The sequence below is a fragment of the Limulus polyphemus genome, unplaced genomic scaffold, assembly GCF_000517525.1.
Source record: "Limulus polyphemus unplaced genomic scaffold, Limulus_polyphemus-2.1.2 Scaffold4332, whole genome shotgun sequence".
NCBI lineage: Eukaryota > Metazoa > Arthropoda > Merostomata > Xiphosura > Limulidae > Limulus > Limulus polyphemus.
Genome location: NW_013669942.1, coordinates 62,305 through 75,825, shown reverse-complemented (window position 1 = coordinate 75,825; position 13,521 = coordinate 62,305). Strand labels below are relative to the sequence as shown.

Below are 13,521 nucleotides of genomic sequence, written 5' to 3'. Positions count from 1 at the left end.
AGTTTGTAACGAGAAAGAATAAACTAGTTTTAATTAGGAATAGTCTTGTATCGCTGAAGTTTCTCGGAAATATTTTTTACGGGAAATTACCAAACGAGCAGATACGTAACAGTACAGTCTAAATATTTCTCACTGCTTAAAACTCAATTATTTAGTCAAATTCAGAATACTTTATACATTTTCTGCTGGTTCCTCCCGTTATAAAGCGGACCTACCTCGTTATTTGTTTATTTTAGAGCAAAACCACATTGGGCTATCTACTATGTCCACCACGGGGATCGATCCCCGGATTCAAGTGTTCCTACCGGGAGTGACCTATCTTATACTTGCGCAAAAATAAGTTTACCTGAGAATACTATTTATGCGTAAAAAAGGTTTCAGAAAATTATTTGTCACTCAACGTTCAGCCCAATTGACGAATTCTGATACTCATGACAGTCCTCTTTAGCAGTGAGTTTGAGTCTTAAATCTAGATTGATGTGAAATGCTATATTTTCACATTTGCGATTTTGAATCTGCAATAGACAAATACTGAGAGATGTGGAAAAAAATAACATCAGCTGTTAACCTGATTTTTATGAAAAATTTTATGTCTGCTTGTTTCTAATAATATTTCTTCCTTTTGACAATCATATGACAACAGCACTCGGAATACGTTCCAACTTCAAGTAACATTAAATTTTTACTTTTCTTTTGCAACATGGCGCATTTGCGGTAACTGTGGAATGTCAGGCCTTGAAAATATAACGAGTTACCTTAATTTTACATTTTTAGTTTGTATTCCAAACAAGACAGCTTATATTTAAATTTAGTTTCTTACAGCTGTTAATACTACTATTACTAATACTATGGGAAAGAATAAAAATAAAGGTAGGTCCTATGAAATAATTTATTTTTATTACTAATACTATATAGTAATATTATTAGTAAGCTTAGATCGTTACTGGTGTTTTTAACTATTACTATTAGCACTATTACTAGTAACATTATCAATAGTAATAGTAGGTCCAAGCTTTGTGAAATGTACGATCAAGTGATTTAATACGATTGGTAACTTAACATTATAGTTTATTAAAAGTATATGTTATTAGTAATATTACACAAGTATCGTGTAAATGATTAGTTATCTCTTCCTTTTACATTTAAGAATCACTTTTATTACCCTAAAGTAGTGATAAAATAGTGTTACATATTTATTTAGTTCTCTTTACCTTAGTTTAAGGACTGACTGATTGAGTTGTAAAGAATAAAAAGGGGTTAAAAGGAGAACTATAAATACAGAAATAGTAATATAGTAGGATGAGATATCTGAGAATGAGATGGAGAACAGTTTAAGGTCCAAAGAATCTTAATAAGATTACTTTATCCTGTGAAAAGAAGCCTGAGTGAAGTGCTTGAAATTATAAAGGAAATATATAGGATTGATTTTCATTCTTGATGATGACAAAACCTTGTACATTTGCTGTTATGTTAAACTTATATTAAAGTTTTTCTTCTTTACCCATTCAAGCCGTCTCCAACCATTAAATAGGATTGATGTATCATCTTTTTAGTTTCTATTAGTATTAGTAAAAGTGGTATGACTAAAAAACATAGATATAAGATTTGGCTGGGTAGAACTCATTTGGAAATTGGGAAATTTCATTTTTTGAACAGGATGGTGATCATTTGGAATAGATTGCATTTGGACATGGTAGACACACGTGGATTTGGAGGGTTAAATAGAGGGCATATTGAGAACTTATAGAGTTGGGGCTGGGTATAGGCAGATGGATATTTTATTAAATAAATGGGACCTCATGTTTTTCCACAAATGGTATGTTAACAGTGTTATCAACAGGCTACTAACATGTACTAAGTTTTGATTATTGATTCCCAGACTACAATGGTTAAGAGCAACTTGATGTAAAGTGTTCAAAGTTTGGAGGTTTTGATAGGTAAAGAGTGGGTTTTATTTGAAGAATAGGGATTGGCATGCATTTTTAAGAAAGCTTGAGATGAAGAGGTGCAATTGCTTTGTATAGTTTGCAGGTTGTAGGAAATATTGAAATCCATCCTAAATAGCGTAGAGATAAAGAGCAATAGCATAGAGTAGATAAAGAAAAATTGTGGGAATTAGCAGCAGAAATTAAAGAGGAATGTATTAAACATTACTTAAAAAATAATTCAATGCTATATAGTTGCACAATAAAAAAGATTTATTAAAAACAGGGCACAACCCTTATTATAAAGCAACAACAATATTCTCACAGCCAGTAACAACTAAGACCTTAATATCACAAGCAGTAAGTAATCTATTGACCATTCCTTGATCTATATCATTGATGTAAATCAAAAAGATCAAAGGTAGTATCTCGGAGCCCTCAGATAGTTCACAAGTGACAATAATTCAGTTTGACTGAACTGCATTTATAACATTCTGGTTTCTTTTACCTAGGCATTTTTGGATCCAACAAGCCACCTTATCTCCCACACCTAGAGAGAGAACTTTTTAACAAGCCTTTTATTTGCATCTAATGAAATCCTTTCTGAAAATCCAGATGCACCAAATCCACACCCATCCTGTCATCTACACAAGCAGTAACATCATATAATGTCAAAGATAACTAAGGAAAGATTTTCCCTAGTGAAACCATACTGACTGTCCAACAAAATTTTAAACTTTTTAAAGTTAATTGGCAAAGCAATTTTATCAGACTTTCAAAAACTTTTTCCACTAGTACTGTAAGACTATTAGGCCTATAATAACCTTGATACTTATCTCCTCCCTTGAAAAGATGAGTAACATTAACCAACTTTGAATCTTCTGGCACATGCCCACTGTTCAAGGGCATATAAAAAATATTAGCAAATGGCATACATATCCAATTCTGTTTTTGGGGAAATATTATCCAGTCCAGAACTATTGTTATTCTTTACATTTCCCAATTAAATGTGGTTATCTTGTTTGACCATGTTTTCACCTAGCATTTTTTTCAGGTTGAGGAATATTAGAATTTAGTAACCAAGCTATCTCAATCATCAGAAATGAGCTCTTATTTATCATTCCTGTAAGGTATTATTCCTAACATTTTGTTTACCTTAAATATGTTTAAAGAAGCTCTCTCTCTTAATTTTTACGTTTTCAGCTAACCTCTTTTCATATACTGTTTAATATTGCCTAAAGTCCTGTTTGATCTTCTATAATTCTCTAAGTCTTCTGTCTCAGCAGTCAATTTAAAATTCTTAAATTTATAATGCTTTACTTTAAATTTATCCCTTATATTCTTTGCACGCCAACCTGGTCTTTTACTTGGAGCCACTTGTGTTTGTCTATAAGGAATATGTGTACATATACCTTTAATATTTACATATTGCCCATGTTTGATCAGTATCTCCAAATAATTTAGTTGCCCAACTCATAGAAGATACTTGTTGTCACATTCCTTCAATTAGGACTACAAGTAGTGAATGTAATTGTTATGAGCAGGTTCTGTTAAGTAACAGAATTTTGCCTTTTGCATGTGCAGATGAAGAAGTAACAGGAGGGAAGGAACTCAAAAGATAATGTTAGCTATGGCAATGCAAAACTTAAGGAGGTTATAGTTATAGGTCAGTGGTTCCCATACTCTAACATCCTGTAAACCCCTTTCATGAAAATGCCAAATCTTGTGAAGCCTTTCCTAATAATAAATTTTTTTCCTCACCTGAGTATAAATTATAAAAACAGTGATTTTGGAAATATAAAATTAGTTTTTCTTATGGCACTTTTATTACACGCTGTTTATTATTACATTATTATTTATCACTACACTACTAATTTTATTACATTATGAAAACAGCAATGCTCTTTCAAGATTTCACTTTTGTAATTCGTATCATTTTCATTAAGCCTAAACTTGTTCTTCATCTTAATTTCATAAACAACCTAGCAGTCTACTTAATTTTAAAAAACAGCAAAAAATATCCCCACTCATCTTTCCATTTCTCATGAGGAGTCTTGAAGTTATAATCTACTCAGCGAGATGGATATGCTTGATTTGATCTGCATAGCTCTTGGAAGTCCAGAATCACTGAAGAAAGATAAAGTCCTGAGTCTGTTTTGGCATTGAGTTCATTTCTGTATTTGGTTTTCAGATGTGCATATGAGGAAAATGCTTTCTTGCATAAGTATGTTGTTGAAAATGGTAAAGATACTGCAGTAACATTTTCTGCCAGCAGAGGGTACTAGTTTCTTGAACTCAGCCAGACATTGATCAGTTATAGACTTCCGAAACTCCTTTTCGATTTGTAATTATAGGACATCTCAATCAATTTCTCATTTTCCTCCATTTTCCTTAAGGTTAGTTTAATGAATAGGACAGACTTAATGGACTAATAAGCCCCTCGTTGTCCTAAATGTTATATTTTCTACTTTGGAAAATCAAATATTTTGGATATAAAAAGATTACTTGAGTAGGCCTAGTGAGGAAACATAGTGTATAGTAGCATTTTCATGGTTAAAAATTCATAGATATACTATGTACACTACTAAAATATCTTTTTTCTGAAATGGTAGTACCTCCCCTTCCCCCCCTCATAGCTATCTCAACCTTCATTTGCCCTCTAGACATTGGTAAATCTTATGAACAGTGCACCAGTCTTTTATACCCCTGTATTCTTTGCGTAATTGCAGCAATATGTGTTGATCATGTGACCACCCTCCACCAATCACATTTTGCCCTCTATACTAGTACCATTGAAGCACACCTCACTTTCTTGATTGGCACAACAGTGTTCAGTCGTGTGTTTTCAGTTGTTCTTCAAGTGAATTTTGATATATTTTTGAGTGTGTTCTTGCTAGTTTTCACTTTTATTTGGAATTACTTGTTCATTTTGTAGTTCCTTTACTTTTTTTTTCAAAAGTCTATTTGGACTTATGAATTTGAATCTTCATGTAGCAGATGGAGAAGCTTCTGCCAATATGGACAAAACTCATTTTGCTAGTCCCCAGCAAGGCGAGTTGCCAGTGTTGGCCAAGGAGATTCAGCCATTAATTTGGTGGGAGTTGGATGCTTTTGCTGCTTATTCTCCCTTACCCCAGGACCATGCTTCTGAGGAAGTTTTTCGTCAAGGGACTTATGAATTAGAATTTTCATGTGGTGGATGGAGAAGTTCCCACCAATATGGAAGAAACTCGTATCACTAGTCCCCAGCGGGGTGAGTTGCTAATGTTGGCCAAGGAGATTCAGGCATTACTTCAGCAGGAGTTGGATGCTTTTGCTGCTTATTCTGCTTGTTCTCCCTTCCTCCAGAATCATGCTTTTGTTTTTTAGCTTCTTAGCCAGTCATATAACTGACAAGCAGGAGAGTCTTCTGACCATGCCTTTCTTGCATCTTATTGATCAGGCTTGTAAAATTTTATATTTCCCCTTTAGCCCTTGATTCTTCTACATCTTCCTTGCTGGGAGAAGAGCCTCATTTTGATTATTATTATTTTCCTCCCTCTCCAAACATTCTTGTTCATGCTTAACATTTTGCTGCTCATGTACATTTAGGAGTGTGTATGCTTCGTCTCCCCTCGGTTTTTGGACTGGTTCTCTTTTGCTTATCAACATGCCTCAAATCCCTATTTAGATTCTCAATGTTTAGATCCTTTCTTTCCCTTGTGGGGTTTAATCCTGATGCCTTGGTTCACTTTAATAGATCCCAGTTTACTACAATTCGCATTACATTAACCAATCTTTTAAGTGTTCTTTCCTCTTTACAGTTGTTGTCTCAGGCCTTCCACCTGCCTTCTGATCTGTTCTTGGCCAGTCACTGGACCCTCCTGTGATTAATATGGCCCGGTTGTCGGCTTCAGCCTTGACCCTCACCACTTGGATTTTATGTCGTTGGGATTTGCTTATGAGGGATGCATTACTTGCAGGGGTGTCTCCCACTTTCATCATTACAGGAACTTTGTCAGGCCTTGTTTCTGTGCGAAATGGTCTTTGGGGGTCTTCCTGAGTCTTTGGAGTCCATGGTCAATGTGGCGAATTTTTATTTGTCCTCCCTTGCTTCTCATTTGTCTCTCTATACTAATTCTGCTTAATCTCTGTCTGTTCGAGTGCCCCCTTCTCCTTCTTCTTTGCCCACCCTTTTCTCTACTCCCAATGTTCCCTTCCTTACCCCATTCTTCCCATTCATCTCGGCTTCACCATTATTGGTGATAGGATATCTTTTCAAGAGCAGGTGGGGGGCCAGGTTACAACTCTTTTCCATCATCTGGAAACCATTCACGATGGATTCATGGGTGTTACAGGTTCTGTCAGAGGGTCTTTGCACTCAATTCCAGTCCCCTCCTCTCTTGTCCTCTTTCCTGGTTTCTTTTCCTAGGGATCATTTCTTGTCCAGTCATCTAGTGGAGTCAATTCTTGATCTTCTTCACAAGGTTGCTGTAGAACATGTGTTCCTGTTCATCTGGATTTTTACTCTCATCTGTTTTTGTCCCCCAAAAGACAGGAGATTAGAGAACTATTATTGATCTATCCCAGCTGAATGCCTTTCTGGACACACCCTGATTCACCATGGATTCATCTTACCTCTCTCTTCCGTGGGGTTTTTTCCTGTGTCTATGGATGACCAAATTCAATGTGACAGATGTTTACTTCCATATCCACATTGCTCAGAAATTATGTCGTTATCTTCAGTTTGTCCTCGAGGATGATATGTTCTAGTTTTGTGCACTACTGTTTGGTCTTGCCTCAGCTCCTTATGTGTTTTGTCAGGTTGTCCATGTCTTTGCACATCATCTTCATTCGTTGGTTCTTTGGACCTGTCAATAGTTGGATGACTGGCTCCTGCTCGCCTCTTCCTGAGCCCAATCTGCCAATCACACCTGCTTCCTTCTTTGGGAATCTGCTTGGGTGGGGTTTCTCATCAAGGTGGAGAAGTTCTTTCTCACTCCCACTTCATACCTCATTCATTTGGGGGCCCTCTTCAATTCCCATCTTGGTTAGGCCCAGCCTTCTCCATTTCAACTTCTAAATATGGAACGAGCAGTCACTCGAGCTCTGTCTTCACCTTCTCTTCCTGCTCGTGAGGTTCTTTCTCTTTTGGGGACGTGGGCCTCCCTGGAAGCTCTCATTCCCTTGGGTCGAACACACAGTGGATGCTTCTTGACAAGTGGGACTTCTCCTGCATTCCCTTGAATCATCCTATTATCTTTGCCCCAGGGATCAAGGCCGACCTTGTTTGGTGGCTCGGAATGGCTCTTACCACAGTGGGGGTTCCTCTGCCTTGTCCCAACTCACATCTGTTCACAGATGCTTCCTTTAACTCTCAGGAGATTTTAGGTCAGTAGTCCATCGAAGAATCTACTTATCATATCGAGCTGTTGGTGGTTTATCAGGCTTTCACTTATTTCCTCCCACTCTTACAAGAGTGGGTGGTTATGGTTCATTCCGACAATTCAACTGTTGTCAGTTATATCTACAAATAAGGGGATACCAAGTCCAGGACCCTGTGTTTTCTCACACTTGACCTCTTATACTGGGCACAGTTACATCATCACACTCTTGGTGTGTCATGCCTTCAGACCTCCCAATGTGTCTATCCCCCCCACTTTCTTCTAGTGGAACATGGAGGGTCCTTGCCACTTCCAGTTCCCAATCACTGGAGTGGTGGACTGTGGAGGTTTCCATACGAGTTGGTTTTGTACAATAACAAAATTTCATAGCCATTTGTACTCACTCGATGAGAAGGGGGCTGTCATCCTTATGCTGCCTATTATACACACATTATGGCACTATGTCTATTATGGAAGGCACTTCCATTCTATGTTTTCTGCCCAGATGGACTGCACTTGACATAAACCTATGTATACCAGTTCCCCCAGTTGTTTTTGCCTGGGTGGACCTCACTTGGCTATCTTGTTCGAAATCCAAGGTGCTTCCCCTGGATGTTTTTACCCAGGCAGACCGCACTGATTTTACAAACTTATGCAAGGCACTTCCATGTTGTTTTTGTCATTGCACCACATTGGGCATAATATATCGTATCCTGAGGCTCTTCCCCTGGATGTTTTTTGCCCAGGTGGACTGCACATGGTCTACTTGTATATAAGGTCCTTCAGCATTAGCCACTTATTCTCTTCATTTCCGCCCTGTGTGTCTTATCTTCTTTACTGGGTGAAGAGCATACCTGTTCCAGAAGTAGTGCTATACCCCAAAGGTGTACCTTGTAATTTAACCCATTACCTACTGGAGCTATTTTGTCTTATCGGGAGAGCAAATCGCATCTGTGAATTGAAAAAATTAAAGAGAACTTATCTTTTATTGGTTTTCAGATTTTACTTTTCTAAATAATAGCATATTCAATAATTTGTATTAAATTGCATTATTTAAAGAAGTTTGAAGAGAAATTTAATAAAGATAATCCCAAAATATGTTTGAGACTATAAATTAGTGCCCTCTAAGGAAAAAAAAAATTTTTTTGTTCTTTGCACTTTAGCACTTCTGCCATCTGTGATTGGTATGTAAACCTATTTCTAGTCTATTTTCTTTTGTAAACAGCATCTGGGCATGTTAAACCTCGGTTGTAAAACTTTTAGCTGATCCTAGTCGAAGGTGTCAATTTCAGTACCCTGTTATTCCAATCACTGTATTTCATGTTTAACAAATCATAGGATTATAAGCAAAGCATGTGATGAAACTTTGCACTGTGTAGTTTACAATATGAACATGCGTGATGCTTATAATAATAATTGCCATTTTTTTGTAGAGCTTGTGGTTTATTAGTAGCCAGTAGTACTTTCTTATAAGCCTTATGAAATTTGCTTCTGGAAAAAAAACTGCATGGGATGTATGTGACTTTTATTATTTCTCTATATTAGCTTAAATCATGCTATATCATACATCTATTTATATCAATCATTATATTGAATAATTAACTCAAAATAGATATATTTTTTAAGAAAGAAGTTGATCCACAAATGTTAGGGTTAATTTTTCTTCAGGTTACGGGTCATGACTAGTCTTAGCACTTTGAACTGAAAGAGTTTATTTATATGTTCTTTTGCATTTAAATTAGCAGTTTCAAGTTCGATAATTTATTGTAGTTTTAGATTTCATTCATAATAAAAAAAACATTATTCAGTGTTTTAAATGATAACCTAGTGTGAATTGTATGCAAGAACTTTATATTTTTCTTTCTTCCTTATTACTATATTTACTTTATAGTAAGACTCACACTTCTGTTGTTGTTGTTGTTTTATAATTAAATAGTGTAACTGATATATAAAAAACGTATTCTGATATTTTGCAAAGGGTTTAAAATTCAGTGTTCAAGTGACAACAATAAAACCCAAATTTTGGTTGTGACATAGTCTAAACACATCTGCTCAAGCTGTGACATTATCACACTCACAGTTAAGGTTTCAATACACTGAAGTTTCGAATTACAATATAAAGCTTGTCTATAATGAGAGGAATGTGACCTGGACTAATCTTTTAAGTGCTATAAAGTGATTTTTTTCATAATTTCTGTTATCCGTATCGTTCGGAAATCTCTTGTAATAAGAGGTATCATGTAACTAGGGTCAGGTAGTGTTATTCAAACTATCTGTACTGTAAGCTATTACAAGCATTCACTAGTAGTGGCAATTAAACTTTTGTCTGTATAATGAAACAACATACAAGGACATGTGTTGAAATGAACTTGTTTCAAAGTGTGTGTATATCTGTGCATGAGCTATCCTGTGTTGCAAATCTCATGCTGAACTGTGTATGTGGGTATCCTGCATTCAAACCACATGTCTGACCCAAAGGAGCGATGCTTTAGTGAGTATGCTTTCAATGCCCGAGATGCAGCACCTTTCAAGAACTTCAATATTGAAAATTCTGTCCTACCATTGGTTATTGTAAATAAATCTTAAGCAGTAAAGGTGAATGCATCTAGTTGCTTTATATGGTGTTGGTAGTGTCTATACCTCATCACAGTAAAGAAATAAAGTAAGAACAACAGCCTGGTAAACTTTGGTTTTAAGGCAGACACAATGCTCCCTCCAAAGCTTATGCATGAGCCAACTGAATGCCAAGCTTGCCCTGGTCAGATGCTGAATTATTTCATCATCCAGCATGGTGTTGTTGGAGAAGGTATTCCCTAGGTAGCAGAACTTGTGAACTGGGTTAAGGGGTGTATTATCAATTGTGACTATGGGATTTTACTAGGGCTGGCTGGTATATAATTTCTGTCTTTTTAAAACTTATTGAGGCCAAAGCATTTTGAAGCTTGAGCAAAGCAGTCAACAGTCAGCTGGATGTCCTTAAGGGTGTGTGCTATGAGAGTGCAGTCAGTAGCAAATAGGAGCTCTCATATCAGCTGTTCTTTAACCTTTGTATGAGCCTTGAACCTCTGCCAGTTGAAGAGACCACCATTAGTTCTGAACTAAATGTGTAGTCCTATGTAGAGGTTTTTAAATGTAAATAGGAGCATAGCAGAGAAGTAAATGGCAAACAGGACTAGAGCCATTACACAACCTTGTTTGGTATCATTGGTGACAGGAAAGGTATTAAACAATTCTCCACTTTACATAGCTTTAGTGTCAGACCATGATGGAATGAGCAGAGAGCACTGATCATAATTTCTGGACATCCAACTTTGTTTAGTACTTTCCATAGGCCTTCTAGGTTTACTATATCAAAAACCTAGGTCAGGTCTATGAACACCACATACAGGTCCTTGTAATGTACACAAGCCTTTTTCTTGGATTTGACATACTACAAAGATCATGTAGATTGTAGACAGTTCCCCTGCCAGCTCAAAAGTCATGTTTTGTTGACAGGTTGTGAAACAATCCTGCTGAAAACAACCCTTGCAAAAAGTTTGCCTGGTATGGAGAGAAGTGAGATACTATGATGATTATTGCATATGGACTTGTTTTCTTTCTTTTATAAGTGAACTATAGATACATCCTTTTAATCTTGGTGTACAATACCTTGATTCCAGTTGTTGCAAAATAGTTTATCTAGTTTTCAAGCCATGTATACTTCTCCATGCTTGGGTAGAATACCACCATGACCTAGAGTCTTGCCTGCAGAAAGTTTCTTGGTGGTCTTGATCACCTTGGCTTGGGATTGTTCAGTGATGAGCTTGTCCATGACAGGATGCTGTGGATGTGAGTCTGTGTCAGCATTGCACACTGTAGAGTGGTGGTTCAGAAGGTTGTTAAAATGCTTTACCTAGTAGGAGAGAATGTCTGTTTGTCTGTGAGAGTCAGTTGCTATCTGCTTTGAGGACAGGTATCATGCCACCAAAATAGGGCCATAGTCAGATTGAAGGCCTTCATAGAAAGCCCTTATGTCATTCTTATTAGCAGCTTCCTATAGCTCAACAGCCTTGTTTTCTCACCAGCAGTTCTTAAGATCCTTCTATTTGGCCTACAGTGAGCATTTTGCCTTCTTTACCAGTGACTTTATGTTGGATATATAAATTCTACGAGAACTGTGCGTGTCATCAAGAAATTTGGTGGTGTCTTCTGAAATGACAGTTAGTGCCACATCTAGTACTTGTTTCAGTTTCTTGGTTTGGTCTTCGTTGATGGGTTAGATCTGTGCCAAGCCAGTTTAAAAGTAAATTGCAGGGATATGATGCTTCTGAGAACTGATGGCCTGACCAGTATTCAGTATCTCTGAGGAAGTGGGTGATGTGCACATCTCTGAGGTCTCTTGGTCATGCAGTTATATAATCAAACATATGCCAGTGCTTAGGCCTATGATGTGTCCATATTATTTTTAATCTAATCAAAAACACAGGTGTGAAAAAAGGTGCAGCCAAAAGAGGATTGATTTTGCAACTTATAGGAAGGAAAGGAAAAAAATTGGAAGAAACTCAATCAAAATTGGAGATATTATATCATCTTAGGTATTTCTTAATGTTGAAATTTGGTATGTGAAGATAGAGTCTAGTAGAGCACATGCACTGAAAGTATGATAGTTAGGATTCTCACGGTCTGAGATACAGAAAGTGGAAATTCGCTAAACTATTGCTCCTGTAAATAACACAGTGTGTCCTGCAGGAGGTTGTTTTGACTGCATGAAACGCTACCGTATGTCTTGATTTGAAGGCCTGTCGAAAGTATGTGTTTGTGATGGTGAGGTCAAACTCACTGCGCTTGGAAAAAAAGTAGTTGGCCATTGGAGTTTTCCCTTTTGACATCATGTTGGCCCATTGCTCCCTTACAAATGTTGAAGTTAGCACCAACCTTGGTGTTGAGATTGTCAAGGATGATGAGCTTATCCTAGTATTGTACCCCTCTAATGACTACTGAGATCATCAGAGAAAGCTTTCTTGAGTTCATCTGTTTGACTCATTATTGGTGCTTAAATGCTAATGAAAGTGACTTACTGGTTTTTTGCAAAATTATTCCAGAGAATCATGAGTTGTTCATTTATTCTATTAGAGAGTGAGTCGAGGTTGTGTACACTTCTGGATTGTATATCAAATCCTACATCAGATTATTGAGGCTAGTTGCTGGTTTAAACAATTCAGTAGAAGGTGTAGCATGTGCCTATGTCCTCTAAATGGAATTCCTCTTCAAGCCTTGTTTTGCTTAGGGCAGCTATGTCAATGTTGTACATGCACAATGTTCTGGCTATAAGAGTTGTTCCGTGCTCTGGCTTTTCATCATTTTTTAGAAGTGTTTGTATGTTCCATGAGCTAGGTATAATTATGTATATGATCTTATGAATTCTTTCTGTGCTTTAACCACAGATTTGAATGATGAGCTAGAAGCAGTTGCCTGGCAGGTCTAAGGAGGGTGGGTTGTGTTTAGGTTGTCCTTTTTTAGCCCCTGTCCTTGGATTGAGGAGGGCAGCTCTCTCAACTTAAGAGGATATGAACTCCACGTCTGCCTTCATCTGAGAAGAACAGCTATCACCCTGAGGTTGTCTGTGAGCAAAGTTGTGACTGGAGGCTTCCAGCAGCATCCTCCATCTCTCCCTGTTGCTGCTTCCCCATTGCCATAAGGCTTAGTTGTTGACTTGCTGAACTACTTGCACACTAAAATATATATATATATATATGAGTGGGTGAGGTTTGTGCAGAGATTTTCCCACTCTCATCCAAGCAGTCATTCCTTCAGGTGCCATAAGTACAGCTGCTGACAAAGATGCAGGTTTTATTTTGGAGTTACTTTTCTACTAGTCTTTGACTTTCTCTGTATTTGATGTACAAGACAGTGTGGAGGAGGTTGAGGTTACTTAGGAGTGCCTCACCCTGGTAATCCCATTATTGAATACAGGGAGTATTTTTTTAGGAATAGTTGCTTCCACACAAGCTACTCCACCTTGTTCTCGGCAACTACTGCCAGTTGGTCCATGACTGCTTATTGATTATTCACAGCTAACCATATTTGATAGCACAAGCATTTGGGATGCATATGATGGGGGAAGATTACTCTGTGTTAATATCATCTAACACCCCAAAAATGCAATATAACAATACACGTACAATGTGTGTGTGTGTGTGTGTGTATATATATATATATATATATATATATATATACACACACACACACACACA

The 13,521-nt window shown here is 37.1% G+C and overlaps 1 protein-coding gene across 1 annotated transcript in view; it reads left to right on the top strand.

The window, feature by feature from the left end:
- The first annotated feature begins 685 nt into the window (after positions 1-685).
- The window catches only part of LOC106470977 (elongator complex protein 3), a 52,811-nt gene continuing 39,975 nt past the window's right edge, over positions 686-13,521 (top strand). The window contains exon 1 of the mRNA XM_013931563.2: positions 686-870. Coding sequence (XP_013787017.1) covers positions 849-870 — 22 coding nt within the window. The 5' untranslated portion in view covers positions 686-848. The remainder of the gene's footprint in view (positions 871-13,521) is intronic.